Source organism: Balearica regulorum, chromosome 3 (assembly GCF_011004875.1).
Source record: "Balearica regulorum gibbericeps isolate bBalReg1 chromosome 3, bBalReg1.pri, whole genome shotgun sequence".
Taxonomy (NCBI): Eukaryota; Metazoa; Chordata; class Aves; order Gruiformes; family Gruidae; genus Balearica; species Balearica regulorum.
In genome coordinates, this window is record NC_046186.1 from 106922420 (window position 1) to 106943309 (window position 20890).

Sequence of the window (20890 nt, forward strand, 5' to 3'; positions counted from 1 at the left end):
TAGTTGCTGCCTGGCCGTGTCCCAATTCTCGCATTAGAATGAATTAGAGTGAATTAGCGTTTGCTGGACTGAAGCCTGTAACACTGTGACCACCTGTGCTTTGGAGCCCAGGTGAGCCCCGGTGCTCCCCAGTTTTTGGCGGGCGCTGAACCCCGGCGTGCCTGAGGGCTGTAGGCACGGAGCCACCAGCTCTGCCAGCGGCCGGAGGCAGCAGGTACTAATGCCCTTTGCCTGGGGCCGGGGTCAAGGGGACAAACCCTTCGCGGCCGTGTGCTCGTTCGTTTTCAGCTGTGGTGGCCGCGGAGGCGGGCGGCTTGGGGCGAGCCGGAGAAGGCTTCAGCTGCGGCCCGGGTCGCGGCCCGGTGCTCCCCGCCTCCGCGGCAGGAACTACATCTCCCAGAGGGCTGCGGACGGAGGGGCACGGTGCCGGCCGGGCCCCTCTCCTGGCGTGCCGGTGGGCGGCCCCGACGGCGAGCGCGGCAGGGCGAGGCGTGCGCGGTCCCCGTGGTCCCCGTTCCGGCCGCGGCAGGTAACGACGGGGGGTGGCTGACGGGCAGGGTGCGAGGGGACGCCCGCGGGCTTGCTCCCTCGCCTCAGGGGAGGGGCGTGAAACCCCTCAGCGGTGGGGTTGTGCCTTACCTCCGCCGCTCCGAGTCGCTCCGCAGCCGCCCGGCAAGACAACCGCAGGGCTTAGCGCGCGTTTCGGCTTCGCCCCGCTCGCGTAGCGGCGGCCGGACGGGGAGGGCAGCGCCTCGCCTCGCCTCGTCAGGCGACGTCCTGCCCCGCCGCCGTTGACCAGCGGCCGTTGCCCGTCGCGCGACTGCGAGGGCGCCCCCCCGGCGGCGGCCGGAGCTGAGGGCAGTTCGGCGCTGCGGGCGAGGAGCGTTTGCCAAGTTCCCTGGCTGGGGGCGGGGGGTGGAAGGGTTAAATGGCGGCTCAGCCCTCACAGCCTGGCGGTACGCAGCTGGGGGAAGAGGAGCGAAGCGAGAAACCCGGTCTGAACTTTTTATCCCGTAAATGAAATTACTTTTACGGGTTGTTCTGTGTGCGGTGTCTCCTGCCCAGCCTGCAGACATTGAACACCTAAGAGAGAGGGAACCGGGGACTGTTTAAAATGGGCTCTGTGCCTACATGCCTTAAATACCTTTATTTTAAAAACTGTGTGTGCCCCTCTGCCAGCTGGCAGTATCAAAATACTGTTAACAATGGGTATTATTTGAGCCTGAATAATGGCAGTGGGCTGGGTGGGGATTTTTGGGTTGATTTTGGGAACAGGAAGGCCCTCATTGACTTTTCTGGAGGGAGGGTAGATGTGACGTTCCCCAACAGCTTGCTGGAGCCAAGGCCATTTGTCCAGCTTAAGGTTCCTGATAAGCTCGCCTTACTGCTGACAGTATTTATGGAAATAACAATTTTACTTAGTGCTCGTTGGGAATCTGGCCAGGTTTCCTGTTTTAGTTAAAGTGGCTTTAACGGTGTATGAATGGTTTAGTCTGGTTTTGGTTTGGTTTTTTTACTCATGTCTAAATGGGGATATGAAATTGAACTGTTGTTGTTTATGGGTCATTTGCCAAACCTGAAAATTGTTTGAGTGACTACCATATACATAGTTCCCTTTGCTGAACAAGCATTTTAGGCATGAGAAGAAAACTGTTTAATGACCGTATTTTGTTGCATAACTGAGCAATCTGCAAAGACTAAGCAAATGGTGCACTTGGTCCTCAAGTTTGGCTCAGTTTGTCAGAATTCAGTTGGGATTTTGACTTTGACCTGTAGTTAAAACACATCATAATCAAATACATTGCTTAATTTTCCAATTCTGTTGAATTAGGCTGCTTTCTCTTCCCTTCTTTTCATAGCATAGCTTTATCTAAAATAAGAAAACTCACCTAGTTATTGCAGGTGAACTTGTGAGATAGGATCAGTCTTAAAACCCACTGTCTCAAATTTACTTACGCAGCCACAAATGCAGGGTTAATATTTCGATTGGCACTATTCTTTTGAGATGCCGTGCTTCCCCTCTGAAAAGAGTATTACTCCTGTCTGAAGTAAGCTAAAACTGAGACTTGAGTGTACAAATTGCTAATGCTTACTGAAAATCGATGGAAGACAGGCACCAAAAGCAATTAGGCAGCTTTGAAAATCAATCCACAGTTGAATTTGTCCGAGGGCAAGGATTAGATCTTTGTCAGAGCTGAAGTCGTTGTGGGAAGGGTCCTGGCACAGTGTCAAGTTCGTGACTCTGTTCTACATCTTTTCCAGTCTCTTTTAATATATAAAAAATTGTGTATGACTTGTTTAAACTCTGCTTTTTATTTCTTCTGAATTTGTTATTTTTTTGATAGGGGCAATCATGGTGTTGAAGTAAATAATTTGAAATGAGCACAGCTGGTAATAACCAGTGCAGCTAGAATCCACATGCAATTTATCTGTATGAATTGCCCAAAATACATTTTGGATTACTATGTGGTTTAAAAGACCTTTTTTTTCTCCTCTGTTGACCTATTATACTTCTTATATTTGGTCATTCAGTAGGCTAATACCATGTTTTCATCCTGTTTGTTTATCTAGGGTTTCAGCAAAGCTCTCAGACTTACCTAGTATTTTTAAACGTAGAACTGCAATGTTTAAATACAGTAAGCACTGTGAAACAAGTTCAGGCTTCTTAGTAGAATATACACGGCCAATTTGTTCTAAGTAATTACAACAGGTAAATAAAAAGGTTTGGGGTAATAATTCTAGAATGGTAATACTCCCAGAAGTTCTTGTTTCTTCAGTAATAGTTTGTCAAGTAATTTGTTAGTGGAGAAGTAGCAAAGCAGGGATGGGGGGGAGGGTAAGTGAAGTATAGCTTATAGCTCTAGGCAAAATGAATTGATTATCTTACATATTCCTGTGCACGTTTCTTGTATCATAGTTGGTGTATTCAAATTTTGTGGCCAGAGCAGCAGTGGTAAAGCTTTACCTTTGTGGTAGAGTATGCACTGCTTCGTTGAGCCTGCAAGAGTATTTTCTTCATGAAACGCACAATCCCAGAGCCAGGGCAGGCTTCTTTAATGTGCAAGTTCCAAATGTGGCAAATAGATCTCTAATTACTGTGTAAGTCCCTAAAGAAAAGTCACTTGGAAAGTAGAGTGTCTTGCTTCTCTCTGAAGAGCTTTGGTCTGCTTGTAATTAATGCTGAAAATACTTGTTTCCCTTCTGAATACTACTACTGAAAAAGTCCTAGATTCTTCCTCTGAACACATATTTTTAATTAAAAGCATCATTGTGTGTGTAAATATCTATTTACATAAATAGTAAAGCACAAAAATACCTCTAAAATGGCATTTGCTTTAATATCTTGGTCATAGCAGGATGGCTAACACAATGATTTGAACGTACCCTGGGTTTTATGGTTGTTTTTTTAAAGTGGTATTATCAGCTTTGATATATACTTAAGCATATTGTTATTGATTAAATGCTTTCTGATTGGCAGGGCTGGGAATATTTTTTGTGGGAATTGTGGTAGCCATGCTTTGTTAGTTCCTTATTTCAACAGTGTATGATGCTGTCTTCTAATGCATTTGCCAGAATGAGGAAATTATCTGTGATCATCTTTATGGAGGGATCCTACTGGGGTAAAGAACAGGAGCTGTTTTCTAGGTTTCTTCTCTGAAAAGTGAACTGTTCTCTGACAATCCTCCAACTTTTTTTGGAAACATCTCTGTTGGAGACTATCAGGTGTAATCTACAAGTAAAGGCTCAGCAAAATTTTTTTTTGTTGTCCTTTCTGTACCTCAAGCAATTTTTCTCATATTTATTGCACCCAGCAGTCTTTTTTTTTTTTTTTCTTCTTTTGAACTTTGCAATGAAGACACGTAGCTATTGCTCTACAAGTTTGTTCTGTATGTGCTGGCTGCCCTGAATATGTTTTGCTTTCTAATACAAGATGAATCTTTCTCTCAGGTTAAATGTCCATGTATTATGAATCAAAAATAAAGCTCTGTTGAAGGACCTAGTCCTCTTGGCTGCTTCATCATGAGTGTTAATTAATCTGGTGGGTACAGGTAGTGCACTTTTCTAGATGAAGCCTCTAATCCAAAGAGAACTTAAATATTTAGTTGTTATTAAGAGAGAGATGAAGTAGCAAGAATTGTTCTTGTTACGTGTTTACTCTGGCACATCCTTTTGGTGTTGCAGTTATTTGACAGAAAATGATGACTACCATCTGTTCCCCTCCTCTCTCATCATTCAAAGTTCCTTTACTCTTTGAGAATGAAGTCTTCGTAGAGAGATAACAAGTTTCTATCTCTTCCTGTTTCCATAGTCACAATTTAATTAAAAAAAAAATATTCTGTTTTTACACTGTCATACACGTTTTTGTTCATGCTGCCCTTACTACTTGGAGTCATGATCCTAATTTAAATTTACAGGCTGCACCTCATCTTACTGTCTTGCAGATTGCCAGAAATTTCCTCTGGCAGTCTTTATATTCATCATTTCCATCTCCACACCTTTTTTTAACTGAAAGTTTGTTATGTACTTTGTTCTTACATACTTTGGAGTGCAAAGTTTCAAACTGTTTGCATTCTTTTTTTTTTTTTTCTTCCCTCTCAGGTGCCATGTACAGGTCAATTCTGCATGTGTTAATAATTAAAGGTTTTAGTAACGCAGTTTTCTAATGGTGCTAATACAAAAAGCTTGTAAAGCTGCTAGTTAAAGAAGATCTTTCCCTCTCTGATTTCACTGAAGACTCTTAAGAGAATTAGACTAATGGAAAATCCCACAGTAAACAGAAGGACACACGCTGTGCCATACTACCAAGCAGTGCGGGAATGCATCGGAGTCTTATCTAGAGATCAGACCGGGCAAAAAACTGGCCATAATACTATCGCAGGGGAGGAAGGCAACCTTTTACTCTTTAGTATTGGAGGATTTAGTGAAGCTAAAAATAGTGCCTGAATTTCCTTTAAGGCCTGAGGAACAATTACCTTGATCTCATTTCCTTATCTGTAATATCTAACTCTTTTGGTTCATCTGCACTTTTTTCCACCCCTCTCTGTAAAATGCAGATACTGGCATAGGATGAGGAGGTTAACCTCATTATTGCTAGAAACTCTGGTGGAAGGCAAAAGAGAACAATGTGGTATTCATAATTTCTTTTCAGACATTAGAAATTCAAAGTGAAGTAAAGCTCAACATGTTCTTTGGAATCTATTTTGTTGGGCTATGTCACTTAGCTGGCTGGACAGTGTCTACGAACGTTTTAAAAAACTTTTTACTGGCATGATATCCTTCTTTTTTTTAACTGTAACGTGTGATTTGAGAGAGCTCTGTCTAGCAGACCCAGCTTTCAGCTGTGTTCACTCCTGAGTTGTGTGCCAGGCTTCTGTTGCTTCTCTGCATTCATGCAAAAAAACCTCTGTTATTATTGGAATTTGAGGGTCATTAAATAGAGCAAAGGCTGGGCAGGATAAATAGGATGAAATCTTTGCGTGGTCTAACCTTAACGTTATAGCTATCAAATGCATTATTGTGAAATTTTAAACAGTTCTTTTGCCCTTAATTATCCTGACTGAACAGTACTGATTGAAGAGTCCTTCAGCAGCTCTTATGTCTGTAGAGTCCTAAAGGGAAAGTATTGCAGATGGAGAGTAGATCTCCTTTCCTCTGAACTGTGCACGTAGTTAATAGGTCACAATAGCAGGTATCACACAGTTTGCGTTTATGTGGCCTGCAGGCTTTGTTTAGAGTGGGTTTGTTCGAACATAATAGAAGCAAAATAAGGAAAATTGAGATAAACAAGACATTTTTAAGCAGGACATAAGAATGTGTTGGGCACAGATATGAAAGAGCAAATAGTATTGCTTAAATATGTGTTCTTGTAAGTCAAGTATCTTCCTCTTAAAAATGTGGCATGCAGTATTTTAAATTTTGATTGTGATATGAGCTTTGACTGGCCAGTGGTTGCATAAATATGCCGTTTCTGGGTGAGGCAAAGTGGATACCAGTGAACTTAGTCCCATGCTACTTTTCTTTTATGCTTAGCTAGGCTTGGGTCTCTGTGCCTATCAGATTTCAGTGTAGTACCGAAGACATGATACCACTTGACCGTCATAGTATCGTAGGAAAAAATTATGTGGCACTATGTTGTATAAAGTAATCAACTACTCCCCTGGAATGAAGTGCATGAGTAAGTAAAAGTTCTGGGTGATGCATATGGGTACCCCCAGAGCATTAAATTGGCTCTCTGTTGATGGTTACTGTTGTCCAAGGGGCAAGGCAGATGAAGAGCTGCAAGGAAGCAGTGCCTCACCACCACAGGCGTGGGGCGTTCCTCAGTGGTGATGGAGGTGTACCCCCGACCCTGTCTCAGGTGCAGTGTGTCCCGCTCCTGGGAGAGGCCCAGCCATCCCCCTGGGAGAAGAGAGAGCATGCTTTCTCCTTCTTTGGGGATGTGACCCCTTTCCTTGGTTGTAGCCTTCTAATTAGGTTCCCGCTGTACTGGCTAATTCCTGATTGCGAACAGTCTAGAAAAAGATTGTGGAACAGAATGATATCATCTCTTCCTGCTGTTTTGGAGATAGCATTGTGTGCCACCTCCCTGTGGCAATAAAAAATGTAAATGCTAAATTTCTTATCAAGACAAGCCAGAAACTCTGTTGGATTTGTATTTCCTGTCTTTGATTTGCTTCCTTGTGTAGGACGCTTTACTTCATCTGATGCCTACCTCTTCTCCTCTCCTACGATGTTAATGCATCATTTTATGCTCACCTGGGAGATGTTATCAGTTGTATGCAAAGCAATTCCTGTGTCACTAAGCTATTTTGAAGCTTGTCATAATGCTCCATAAACTACATAAATAGGAAGCTTTTCTTATACAAATGTCTTTATGGTTTTCTGTCTGTTTCTGGTGTTACATAATGACAAAAATGTGATGCCCGGAGATGGTAGGGCATACGCTGAGAGTGAGGCTTCTGGGACTGTGCCATGTCTTAGTGCCTTTTAGGCTGTCAGTGCTAGGGGACCCTTTTAGAGGAGCCGTCAGTTCTTGAAGTCCTTCAGTGGGCTGTTTTTCCTACAGATCAGTTGGGAAGAATAACCTGCAATTGGTGCTCTTCAGGCAACCGATCTGTAAACAAAGACGCTGCAGCAGAGGGGTGCCTTTTCAGTAAAGCCTAATGGGGGAGTTTATTTTTGTTCCGTTACATAAACGGAAACATCACTTTTAAATTGAGCTGTTATTTCTCCTGCAGAGTAATTATTAATCAATAAACCTTGTATCCGACAACATCAGAGTGTGCTAAGTGCTCTGAGCCACCTCGTAGTCTGCTAGTTATTAACTCTAAACCATGATCACCTCTGGCACATGTCTGAAGGCAGCGTGGTCTCTTAGAGCTTTTGCTGCACATTTTGCACTTACGTGATTTATTAGCACCACTCAGAGCTGCGGGTATTGTGCATCATTCAAGCCATAGTAGCTGGGTTGCGTAGCGTTTGGGCCAAAACAGGTGTCCAAACGTTAGGTTGAAAGTCTTTCCAGTTGCTTATTTCTCCAATAACATGTTTCAAATGGATTCTAATGCTGCAAAGCAAAGGTGAATGATTACTAGTAGAACAAGATGGGGATTTTACAATTAAGCTCTTTCATAGATGACCTCTCTAAACAATGAATAGCACCGTTCTCCAGGGCATCTGTTACTGGATACTGATGAAGACAGGGCATGAGACAGGACATAGCTTTGATGTAAATAATAATTGCTCTGCTCCTGTGGAGCTATTAGCTCTGCTGTTAGTGCACGAACAGAGGACAGTGCAAATCAAAAAGCAAAAAAATGCTGAAAAACAAGGGTTGTTTTCAACAAGGAGCAGTAAGATGCTGTGGAAAGTTTTGGGGTTTTCTTGCAAACAACGTATTTCTTGATATGCACTTGGCTTTCTTCAAGATGAGCTAGTTTTTGGGCTATTTACTAGATCCATCACGCTTCAACATTTTTCTTTCAAGACATGTTTTGAAAGTAGCAAAACACAAACATTCTTCCTTGGACTCTTACAGAGTACTTTTATCCTACAGGTATTTAAGTGCTGTCTACAAACAATATCCACCCTGGGGTACAGCAAAGTCTTGGAGCCTAAGTACTTGACCATGGAATAAATGGAAATATTTCCTTCTAAGGTCTTGCCTTTGGTCACATAAAAAGAGGAAAAAGCCACACTAAAACATGAACTCCCTTTGAAGTAGTCATTTTTAAAGGCAACATGCCAGCATGGTTTCATCAAGAGACTTCAGAGAATAAAAACACCACCACTTTGTTGTTTTACATCTCTGAAAACTGCAAGTATAGAAAAGCTTTATTGTACCTATTTCTCCTTCTGCATTCATGGTGCTGTATTGCTGTATCATCAAACAAGTGTAAGGGGCTAATAACTTCCATCTCACAACAGCTCAGTAGTGATTAGCGGAGGAAATTCTGGTGCAGATGCATTACGACTGAGGCTGCTTTCTGCTGTTCAAATAACACACAGGAGTTTTAGAGAACTAGCTTGAATAACAAACTTGGGAAATCATGGAGTGCGTTTGCTCTAAGTGGTTTCCTCTCAGCGCAGGCTGGAGAGGATGGCAGGAGCGTGCTGCGTTCCAGTAACTCATCACTAGCAAAACAATCCCTTTGAGCATGCTATGAACTGATGCGAGTTAAAATACTGCTGACGTGCTTTGGCCTTTCTCAACCTCCTGTGCTCTCAGAAAAAAAATTAGCATAGTTGGAGTTCTAGGCCCCTGTGTTTGTTGTAATTAGGAATTTTACAGGCACTTTCAAGGGAACTGAGAGAGATTGAATATAGAGAGCAACTTGGGATATCTCTCTGTTAGCAAAAAATAATCCAACCAGTATCAGAGGTGGCTTCTTCCAAGTCAAAATGACATCTCATGCAAATAAATGTCACTGGCCCTGGTTCTCTGCAATATAAGATGTAACTTTTGTGAGATGTGAAATGGATTTTGGCACTTATTGCTGGATTGTAAACAAGCTCATCCTAAAGTCTGTTTTGAGTTATTTGCAAAAATGGGTATTTTTTCATGTAGTGAGTTCTTTGTATGCCACACTCCAGTGTGAATGCAAAATACACAATCCCTCCCATGTCTTCTGCTGCAAAAATTGTGATTTCTCAAGTCTCCTTGAGAGCAGATGGGGGAAGCAGAAATATTTTTGTAGTTCTGGGTACTCCAGTGACTTAGGACACATGAGTTTCTTGCTGGTGAACGGGCCGAGATTCTGTTCCTGGATAAAGCAGTTCTGTGTTAGGTGCTGTGCCTCTGCCACCATGTTGGCAGAGGCCATGATGCTGATACAGCATAAGCCAGGAGAGAGTCCTCTATTTTTTTTAGGTACCTCAGCCATCCTGCCTGAACAATGGGGCTGGCACTGACAGCAGCTCTCTCTTCTCTTGGCATGGCTGTTTGTCGTGGGACTTTGTAAATATATTTAAGTTGCCCAAGAGTTTGAATATTTTGTATGTGGTGTTTACACAGTTATGCTGGTGAACCTTTGTAGTCTAGACATGGCCTGAGTTGTGCTGTGATTTCAGGGAAGTTGCTGTTGTTCTCTGTGAAGACTTAGTAATAGAGATGCTATTAAGTACTGTGGTAGGTATTATTTCTATGTAAAGTGCTTTGAGGCTTCTAAAAGCCCTTCCAGTTCTGCTTTGCAGTAAAATTTAATTGTGCTCTGGAGGCTCCTACACTGCCTTGGTTTATGTGTTGAGGCAAGCTGAAATTGGACAAACTTTTTAATTTTGGGGTAAGTTATGGCCTGAGTATGGTGGAGGTAGGAAAAGATTGTTGTCTTGTGCTCCAGAGAACATTGTGGAGAAAAACTAGCACTTCTTCAAACAACAGAAATTATGGAAGGACCAGTGAAATGAATAAACAGATCGAGTTCTTTCAGTGCCTATCATTCCCGTTTCTCCAGCCTGAGGATTAAGGAATATCAGGTCACTTTTCAAAGCTGTAGCACTTGCATGTATAAGCAGTATATTTTTGTAGCTTGCTGTCCTATCTGCACAGTGCCAGACTTCTGTGCAAACGTTTTAGTGGGTGCTTACTGTGACTGTTCTATTTATTGTCAGCCATTAGAAAATTAAACTGAAGAGGTTGACTAAAATGTGTCTTGTCACATCAAGGCCCTTGCAAGACTGGTCAGTTTTACTCCTGTTATAATCATGTGAACTCCCATTAACTGTGTTACAATTCTTGTCCCGATCCAGGAATAAATTTTGTCCATTCTGTTGACTCTTGGAACAATTTCAGAGCATTGAATTACTCTGCAGCAGCAAAACCAACAAAACCTTCCAGCTCTGGAGAGAATGAAGACTGTTCTGTGTCACAAACAATGCTTGCCCTGCAGAAGTTTTTCAAAACTTCATGTCTTACCAATTCCCTGGCAAATGAGTGTTTGAAACATGACATTCTTTAAAATTATGCATTAAAATGATGACAGTACTGTTCCTCAAACCACCTTACAAACATTTTCATACTTAAAGGGATGCTTGAAAACATCAATTATTAAAGAGTCTAACTTTTTTCTACTTGTAGCATGAAACAGTTCAAATATATTCAAAATGGATTTTTTTTTTCTTCTTGTTAAGCTGTTCTATTTGACTAAAGCACAACAGCCCTGCAGTTGAGTTGTGCAGATATGCTGTGAAATCAGGTTGTTCTTCACTTTGACAGAATTTTATCACTTTGGGAAGGGTGTTTTAGAGCCAGGAGAGCATGCACGTGGTCTTCCACTTTCTCTTTAAAACAGTTCAGAGGGAGAAAGAAAGGGAAGGTCCTTCTACCCTTTGCACTGCTGTTCAAGGGTGATGTAAATACATCCCTGCCCCACTCCCTCCAGGCTGACTGGGAAGTACAAGGTGGCTGCCCTCATGCTCTTCACTTTTTATTCTCTTTGTCTTGGGTTTTTATCCTTCCATATCTATAACAGTAGATATGTAAGCCTTACTGAGGAGATGCTCTGCTCTGGGATTTGTGGGAAATCTAGAGCTTCAAGAGGAAGAGAAAGCATTGAACTTGAATTATACCCACAGTCACCTCCTTTACTGTTGAAGTTTAGCAGCAATCAGCGGCCACTGAGGAAGCCAACGTGGCATGTTAATTAGAGGACTATTTAATTACCAAGCCATGTGATCTCTTGACTTGCTTTGAGTTCTGTTTTTATTAAATGTCTTTTATGTAAAACACGTAATTTCTCCCCATTTAAGTTGTGTAGGTTGACAAAGTACGTTGCATGTCTCTGAACTATCTGATTGGGCTTACCAGAGTTCTGTTCTTCTTTTGCAGACATTATGCTGCTTGAAGTATTCCTGGTTCTAGGGACAGTCATCATCTATTTCTTTCTTTCTAAGAAGAAAGAAGAGACATTACCCTTCAAAGAGGGATGGTGGGGCAAGGGGCAAAAGCCTGACACTGAAGAAGATACAACTATTTGGCCATTTAAGGTGGAAACCACAGAAGAAGAGCTAAGCGTAAGCAAATATCTATACCGGGGAGAGAGAAGTAAGAAATGACCAAATAAATGTAGAACTTGTTTGGAAGTAATTTTTCAATTGAACCAATAGTTACATTTATGAGAATGAGCAATGATGTGCAGGATATGGGGGAAGGGATTTTTCAGTACTTCAGAAGATGGGTATGGATGGGCAGATTTCACATCCAATTTTGTTCTTAGCTGGCTGTTGCAACACTGCTAGTAAATAAACCTCCTCTGTAAAGCCTAATAAACATAAAAATCATATTACAGATTACTCAACTCTGTGTTCCTGTTTGTGCACCTTCCTCAGTTCGATTGTGTAGACTAGAATAAGAACAATGTCTTTATTTGTTATTTTTCCTTTCAAAAGCAATTACAAATATCTCATTTTCTTGACTGCTTTGTTTGCAGCTGTGTTGGATGCTGATTCTTCTGTAATTAATGATCTATTTTGGTCAATGCTAATACCACAGTAGTAATTACAGTAAACACATACATTGCAGAATTTGTTAGAATGCAAGATTTGTGTGTGTTTAAGTCAGGGATTGCACAGTTTCATAGATCTGTGTGGAGTAGTGGTTCAAACAGTACTCATGGGATTGCTTATATTATTCATTTATAATGGATTCCTATTTTCTCAGTAAGGCCTGGGTTCTTCAACACTTTGTTTCTCCTCCTTATTAATAGCAATGGGCATTGATCTCCAATATGGTTTCCCCTTACACTGCAGACACAAAGCTAGATAATTTCTAATTTACAGATGTTTTTGAAACATGGAATTCTGTATTATGACAGCTATTGCAACATAATCCATTGGTAGAAAACTGTTTCTTACATAAACTAGGAGTTATCCTAGTGTAAACTACTAAAACCTTTTTTAAAAGGTGTTGAGCATGGACAAAAAGCACATATGTCAAGACATGTTAAAAACTTCATTTAAAAATCTGTGCCTTCTCTACAGGTGTTAAATGCCGGAACAGTTAGCTTATGTACTGACATCTTGCCTAGGCTGAGACCGCCTGCTCAGTGCGAGGCATAAACCAGTGTATACACCTAACTCGTCTTAGTCAGAAGGAGAGCTACCTCTGTTGCTGTATTGGAAAATGCTGTTCAGGTTTAAACCCCAGAGAGGTTTGAGCAGGATTAGATTTCCAGACCTGCCTTCCACCCTCAACTACTCTGTGGTCCTGTTTACAGTAGGAAGAGGCTCTTGGCTGTCTTTCCCTGCAGAGTGATTTTGGACTGATTTTTGCAGTATTGTCAGCATCCCCTCTAACCTTGAAGTGCAGTAGGAAGGTCACTTTAATAGTTATTCACGATTGGGAAACTTTGACTCCAATCTAGTTTCACCAACTTGGTGGCCATGTGAAATCCCTCAGAGCGTTTCCCAGTGAAGACACCCAGCCCCTTTGTTCGGGCCAGATCCATGCACTGGTTGTGAGATTGGGCTTGCGGGTAACCTGGGGAGCAAAGTACTGTGGAAAGGCAACAACGCTTAAGCTGTGAAGCCACAATGCTGTCAGAAAAGTGTATTGTCCTCTGTGGTTATCAGCCTGACAAATAGGTTAGCCATCTTTGCAAAACAAAGACAGAGAGAGTGTTAAGAACAGCTGTAAATGGAAGAGGAAGGAGGCCATTTGGAGGAGAAAAAGAATTGGAACAGCTGATAGAGCATCAGCAAAATGCACAGGTGTCATTAGAGATGTTATTTTCATGTTCTCATTTCACTTGGGACTAACTAGAAACTATGCACAGTAGAGCACAAGATGGCAGACACAAGTGCTTGTAATGTCCCTTCTTTCTTTTTCCCTTTAGGACTTATTTAGGAGACTTGACCAAGCTCGATTCACTGAACCACTGGAGAACAGTTGCTTCCATTATGGAATTAACTCAGTGTATCTCAGGAAGGTTGTCTCCTACTGGAAAAACCAGTTCAATTGGAAGAAACAAGTTGAAGTCCTCAACAAGTACCCACAATTCAAAACTAAGATTCAAGGTGTGTGGCTCTTTCCCTTAAAAAATAAACAGCAATACATAATCTTGTCTACAAGTGATCTCAGTAGTAAGAATGACAGGCTGCCATGGCATGGATCATTGGCACTGCTGCTGAAGCGGCAAGAAACTCCCATCGTAACTAAAGCCTTTAGGACAAGGAATGACAAATGGAATTCCCTTGTGCATGGATGGGTTGTCAGCTGGTGTTAACAGGAGCCACGAACAGGCATTTGGAAGCAGAACTGGATCTTCAGATGTACACATGTTCCCTGACTTGCATGCAATCGTGCAAAAATACCCACAGATGCCTCCTCTTGCTCCATGTAGTTCCCCAGCTGCTGCTGTCGTGGTGATGCCACCAGCCTGGCAGCCCTCTCCTCAGCTGGGTGTGCTGGCTGCTCAGGTTGTCCCTGCTTGGCAGGGCAGATGTGCTCTGCTGCACCATTTCAAGCACTGATAGGCCTAGAAAAGCAGAATGCCTTTTCCGTGGGGTTGGTGTGCTGCCAGGTGTGTGAATGGTTCGTCTTCTCATTCAAAGCACAGACACCTTTTGAAAGAGGCCATTCAGCTACCGTCTGCTGGTGCTGGAGCTTGGTCAAACTAGACATTTTAAATGCTTGAATTAGGATTGTGCTTGGGTCATTTGGGGGTACAGCTGTAGATTTAGAGCAAAGCAGGCAATTGTCTCGCCTGATGGCAAAATTCAAGCTTGAGATGATGCTATTACATTTGTACTTGCACCCATAATTGTACATTACTTGAAATGGGGCAGTTCACCATAATATTTAAAATGGATTTGGGACAATAATGGTTGTTACACAGCAGTTAGAACATGAAGATTTTATTTAAATGTATAAAACATGGTTTGTGCTGAAAAAGATAAAAGCAAAAGGTCTTCCCTTAAAAGAAAAAAAAATGTATCATCTGAGATAAAGGGAAAAGCAGCTAAGCACAATGCACTACGTATAGAATAGGAAGAGAAATTTCAACACTGGGAATGATTAGAGATGAGCCATGAAACGACAAGATCAAACATGCTGTATATCAGATTCCTAGCTTCTGTCATCACTTGAAAGTTTTTCAGAGAAAACAGAAATCCACAGGATTGTCAAGGATGGGGAAATCTCAGTCAGTGAAACTGGGTGGGACTGCTGGTGAGCTAGAGTTGATGTGAGCAAAATGTGCTTAAATATGTCAAGAAGCGAGGCATTCAGGCTCTACTAAGCAAATTATTGTTTCCTGGAAAGCAAAGTCTTGAACAGGTTTGAGGAAAAGCAGGTCACCTCAAGCAACTAGCGCAATGCTGGGTGAAGCCTACTGGTTACGTATTGTAAGGATCACAACGGAAATAGGACTGCAATTTTTACCTTTTTATTTAACAGTGGGGAGACTGGTACTATAGAACATAGTTTCCTGTTTTGGTTTACTCACTTAAAGAGATATTGAAAGCTTTAGACAAAAGGTAGAAAAAAACCTGCAAAATTGAACACTAACTCTTTTATCAAAGCATTTTTTCAAATCCTTGATTGAGTATGATTAGTTTATCAGCAGCTAAGATATGTGACTTGATTACAAGAGGCTTCCACAGACAGAGAATGCTTGCTGAAGGCTTTTTACATTCCTTTTGCTGTAATATTAGGATCAATGGCTGGAGAAAGAAGCCAGACATGTTCAAATGGGGAGTAAGGCACGCACAAAACAAGAAAAGTGATTAATGTCCCCAAACAGCTGCTGGCTATGATGGACACAGTTGCAACTTTATGTCTTTCAGGAAGAAAAACCTGTGGTTGGCTGAAGCCTATCTAGTGCCATATAGGGACATTTAGGTAAAATTTAAGGGCACTTGGACTAATGATATAATCTCTTCTGCCTTTAAGCTGTGTGAGTCACTGTGTTACTGTTAGTAGATTGCTTCACTTCTGTGTTTTAATTTGCCAATTTATTTTAAAACAGAAATATGCTGACCTCATTTGGCTGCTCTGCTGCTTAATTGTCCATTATAAAGTACTTTAAGGTACTTTGATAAATGGATCCAGAGAAGTGCAGTGTGTTTGCATGATCACCAAAATAAGACTTCAGAAAAAAACCCCTATTCATAATCAGTTCTGTGCTTAGTTTCAGTGTCATGGTAAATTTGGGCATGTTAATTAATTACTTTATTTTTACAGGCATTGATATCCATTTTGTTCACGTAAAGCCTCCTCGTTTGCCTGAAGGCCAGTCTGCAAAGCCATTATTAATGGTTCATGGTTGGCCTGGTTCATTTTATGAGTTTTACAAAATCATCCCTCTCCTGACGGATCCTGCGAGCCATGGCCTCAGCGATGAACACATTTTTGAAGTCATTTGCCCATCTATCCCTGGCTATGGTTTCTCAGAAGCACCCCACAAAAAAGGTATGATGTATGAGAAGAAACTGAGCTAAGCCCAGCCTAGTCTCACAGTGAGATAGTCCCTATTAACAGAACAGTAACTCCTGTCTCCTCTTCTTTTCCCAGTGTAGAAACAAAGATCCTGTGTGTAATGTGGGAAGAGGGAGATAAGATTGTGAGTTCAGATGACACCATTAGTTTCAGGAGCAATGTATAGACAATTTACAAAGGACTATAAAAAGTTACGAAGTATCAACTCATGAATTACAATTCATAAGTCAATGAATGGGGTGTGGGTGAGCAGGAAGAGTAAAATTAATTTGTTATTGTTCCTTTTTGGTGTTTTGAAACCATATTGAACAGCATTATACAGGTAGGTGAGAAGCAACAGTTGAAACAAATCGATTCACGTATCTACATGGTAGATTGCTGCCACGTACCTGCTTATTCAGCTCCGGCTCTGAATTATACAAATATAAGCTGCAACAAATTGGAGCTGATACTGAGTTTAGTATGTAGTTACGTCTGCAGGTGAAAGATGTGGGGAAGGTTGGTTTTGCTTTTCTCTACGTCCCTGGTTATGATTTATGTGAAAGTGGAGAAATTTAGCGGAGAAATGCATTACTAGTGGAAACTTAAAGTTTCCAACTATTGTCAACATGAGACTGTGCTCACAGTAGACAAAGTGGAAACACGCTGCCTGGGCGATGCTCAGTGCCCCTGATAGGGCTCAGCCAGAGCATGGCTACAGGTTAAAGGGAGTCTGGCAACCCCTCAGTTGGAAAAGCGTGGGGGTAGGAGAACACTAGTCTGCAATGAAGACTGGATTTTCTCCTCGTGGTTTCTACTTGCTCTGCAGACCTTCCCTGGGTGATGTGACAAGTGTTTCCATATAGTCTGTCAGGCAAGAAAAAATGAACTTGTAGCTTTTTAGGAACTTGAACATTGCCTTTTTAGGGAGAATAAATGCTAAACAGTCAGAAGTGTAGCTAGAATTAATGCAACAGTGGTGGGGTTTTTTTGTTTTTTTTTTTTAATGCAGACTTTAATTCTGTAAGTGCCGCTTCCATTTTCTATGAATTGATGCTCAGACTGGGATTCAACGAGTTCTACGCACAAGGTGGTGACTGGGGCTGGCTCATCTGCACCAATCTGGCCCAGATAGCTCCCAAGTGAGTACCCCTTTGGTACAGTGCTGCATGATTGGCATGCAAAGCTGTTGTATTCTTTAAATAATTATTTCTTGTGCATTTGGGAGTTCCTGTCCAAGTCCTCATATGAGCACTGTGTTTCTCTTCAGTGCTTGGTGTTAAACAGTGATCCAGAATTATATACCATGGTTTATACTATATACTTGTTCTTTCAAACAGTTGTGCAGTAGTTTTGTACTGGCCCCACTGGGCTCTGGAGTGGGATGCGTACTTGTTACAAGAGGAGGATTTGTGGCTTAATATCCAGGAGTGTGTGCTGATTACTGACAGTAGCCTCTTTGACTTCTAGTTTTTGTGTGAAAAGCCACACTACAAAGTACAGCTAAGGTCATAATGTAATTAGCAGGTCTGAATTTAAGTATGTCCATTTTTGTTAATAATGACTTTGAATCTCAATTTGTTTTTGTTAATTTGTGGGGTTTTTTTCTGTTTTTATTTTTAGACATATGAAAGGACTCCATTTAAATCTAGCCTCAGTTACGAACATGGGATTTATTCACCTGCTCTCCATTCTGCTGGGCCGCTATCTTCCAGGGCTCTTTGGTTTCCAGGATGAAGATGTTAGGCGGATGTTTCCCTTCTTGGAAAAAGGACTTTACAGGATCTTGCTGGAGTCTGGCTACGCTCATATACAGGCTACAAAGCCTGATACTGTTGGTAAAACAAACAAAAACCCTTTTAAACTCAGAATACTTAAGTCTGTTCATTTTAGTTGTACTTCATAGAAACAAAAGGTACTGCTTAAAATGCAGATAATCAGTTGTGGGGTGTTTTTTCACGGAAATCGAAGTAGGAAGGTTAGCGGTTTTAAAAGGTGGGCTCCTTTTCTGCATTGGAGTCAGAAAAGGTTACACATGGGTATATAGTAGTATACTCACTTTTGCACGCAGAAGCAGTAAATCTGCACATCAAAATTGAGAATGCCCTAAGTGCCACTGACCTAATTTTCAATTTTCATAAATAGTTTATTTAATACTTTTCCAATTCTGCTGTCACTGGGGACTGTAATTCTATTTCAAATGCAGATAGGCTGAGAGCAAAAAAGAGTTTCTTCACAAGGAATGGATCACATTCAAATGATGTAAACTACAAGAAGCTTTTGGCTGTCTCTGCACACAATGTAGCTTATTTATAGGGATAAGCAATACCCTTAAAAGTAAAATCAAATTCAGTTCTCACTTGTTCTGAATCACTTGCAGACTTTCAAGAGAGAAAAAAAGGTGTACCTATGAATGTTCTTTCTAGATGAGCCAGTCAGATTGCTTAACTACTTTATTTGAGTATTAAGTGTTTCTATTTTAAAAATATCTTTTGCAATTGAATTGGACAACTGAGTCAAGAATACTGAATATATTTTAGTTTAGTGCAGCAGCAATTCACTCATGGATTTTATTATAAACATAGCTAAGGAAACTATTTTTTAATGGTTTTCTGTAAGCTTACCTACAGAAGTAGGTATATTCTTAAAAGGTGTAGGCAAAATGATAATTTTACAGATTTAAAATAGTTTTGCTTCCTTTGAGTTTTGGTTTCTAAAAATGACTGGTCTCTAATTCCTTTTGTGCTTTAAGAAAAGATGGGGAAGCTGAAAGATGCCTAGTCATGCTCCTTCTGCTGTGGTTTTCTGGCTGATTACTGGTGGTGACAAGAATGTGTGGTTTGTCAGAGCAGACTGCACAGACTGGGAACCAGCAGCAAGTTTGCGTTTTGGGAGCTGGAGCAGGAGCATTCCTGCAATTTTGAGGACAAAGAAGAGCACAGCATGGCAGGCGGCAGGTTCCCGTAGGGAGAAAGACACTCTGAAGAAGGGAGTGTAAGGTAGCCGGAAGAAGCACAGCTGTGGAGGCCACCACAGTCTTCCTGAGACTACCTTGCAAGCTGTCCTGAGCACAGAAGTTGTCTCTGGCTCTTTATATATACTGTGCTTGCTAATAGGATACTTGATTGCTTCAGAGCTGGCTTTTGATCGAAGTGGTTTGCATGGATTTTACACTTACTCTTTGGGGAACCTGCACAGAGCGTGGGTTCATTTTCAACTGACTGAAATAGGCAGCGCCAGTATTCAAAGCACTGTTAGGATTGATGCCAATTTTTCCTGTATGTAAACTGCTGTACTCTTTGCTTGCAGTAAGTATAGGAGAACAGGCTATTGCTTGTTTAGGTCTGCAGATCTGGAAAGCGTGCTCAATAACAACTGAAATACCGAGTGTTTGAAAAAGTTATGTTAGTTGTTTGATAACTGAAGCTCAACTATCATGTTTAAATAGCAATTACTGATGAAATTGTGCTAGCAGTAGTGTTAGGCATCTTTCAGGAAGGTTGGGTTGCATGGGTGTAACTTGAAACATATTGCTGCTCCTCAGGAATAGCTTTTTCTGATGTTTTTCTGAGCAGCTGGGACAGTTTATGGTCCTTTTATTTCACAGCACTAGGCTGCATTAGCTAAGTTCCAGGTGCAAGTGTGTTTTTTCTGTCCAAGCAAAACAAACTATATTAAGCCTTGTTCTACATGAAGGCAGTTGGCTATTGCTAGTTCAGAAGATGGACCTTTTAGTAAAGCCTTGTTCTTCCTTAATGACTTTCCAATAATCCTTAAAATGTTTTTGCTGTTAGATAATGGTGCAAATTCTCCTGGTCATGTGTAGGCAGGTGGGGTTTGGCCCTGTAATGCTGTTTAATACATGACAACTTCCAGATTAATGGAAGCAAACCCTGCTTGGCACATAGAGCTTAATCTTATTAGCTTACAAGAAAAAAAAAAGCCAGCAGAAATCCAATACTATTACACCAGTTCAAAAAACATACAGTGTGAGCTAACGCAGAGCCTGTTGGTTTGTAGGCAGTATCAGTTTATGATTCAACAATAAATAGCTCCAACTTGTTCTACTAACTTATTTAAGAACATAGCTGCTGGAACAGCTTTGTAAAGTTATCTACCCCATATTATAACGGGCCACTTCTGTAACAGCCTTGAGTTCAGCAGTTGGATATCGCAATTTTAGTTAAATGTTCCTCCTCCTTTTCAGGCTGTGGTTTGAATGACTCTCCTGTAGGACTGGCTGCATACATCTTGGAGAAGTTTTCTACATGGACTGATCTGGAATTCCGTAACTTAGAGGATGGAGGACTAGAGCGGTAAGGCCATTTTGAATGAGGTCACTGAGCCCCAGAGTCATAGCTAAAGAAGTTTGAATTGAGCGCCTGGCATCTGGTAGGGAGCCTGTAGTGACCACAATGGCACAGTGCTGTACTACAGCACACAAAGAAGCAAATAGGCCATGAAGGCTGATGTACTCCCTTCCCACTTTGATCTCCTAGAAAAAGAGATACACCCTGCAACTTCTGGGGATTAAAAACTGACTTGGGTGGAAGAATCTCATTAGGACAGAAAAAACAAAGTTTAACCTACCTTAAGATGCTGGGAAACAGAACTCATGATTCATTTTAATACTAATACTTAACTCTCTATGAATTTGTTTTAAATTGATCAGTATTGCTTCATTTACATACCATTTGCTAATAAAGGTTCATTCTTCGTGCACAGCAGGAATCTGGGGTGAAGTCCCCTTTGAAAATTACAGAGGTGCCTGGCAGGAGTGGAGCATGTTATGAAAAGGTCCAGTGACAATGGGTTTGAATAGAATGTTGGCACTGCATACAGCTAATAATTTGATATGAAACATGATGCACTGTTTACAGCACATGTTGGTGTGATGGCTCATGGTAGCATTTTAAATTATGAATAATGAATGGCACGAGCTGTTCCACGTGTTCTTCTGCTCCTACCCTCCCAGGC

The 20890-nt window shown here is 41.4% G+C and overlaps 1 protein-coding gene and 1 long non-coding RNA gene across 4 annotated transcripts in view; one reads left to right on the top strand and one right to left on the bottom strand.

The window, feature by feature from the left end:
- The window catches only part of EPHX1 (epoxide hydrolase 1), a 23877-nt gene continuing 2987 nt past the window's right edge, over positions 1 to 20890 (top strand). Inside the window, exons 1-7 of one of the 3 annotated variants that reach the window (XM_075749378.1) lie at positions 1 to 111; positions 11327 to 11511; positions 13332 to 13512; positions 15680 to 15907; positions 16926 to 17055; positions 17537 to 17751; positions 20121 to 20229. In XM_075749378.1, the coding sequence (XP_075605493.1) occupies positions 11332 to 11511; positions 13332 to 13512; positions 15680 to 15907; positions 16926 to 17055; positions 17537 to 17751; positions 20121 to 20229 (1043 nt within the window). In that variant the 5' untranslated portion in view covers positions 1 to 111; positions 11327 to 11331. Of the gene's footprint in view, positions 215 to 281; positions 530 to 11326; positions 11512 to 13331; positions 13513 to 15679; positions 15908 to 16925; positions 17056 to 17536; positions 17752 to 20120; positions 20230 to 20890 lie in introns of those variants that run through there. The other 2 variants (XM_075749377.1, XM_075749376.1) reach the window with 2 other exon arrangements.
- The window catches only part of LOC142601122 (uncharacterized), a 15575-nt gene continuing 12279 nt past the window's right edge, over positions 17595 to 20890 (bottom strand). The window contains exons 3-4 of the long non-coding RNA XR_012834727.1: positions 20605 to 20681; positions 17595 to 17745 (exon numbers count right to left, since the gene is read on the bottom strand). This is a non-coding gene — a long non-coding RNA (uncharacterized LOC142601122). The remainder of the gene's footprint in view (positions 17746 to 20604; positions 20682 to 20890) is intronic.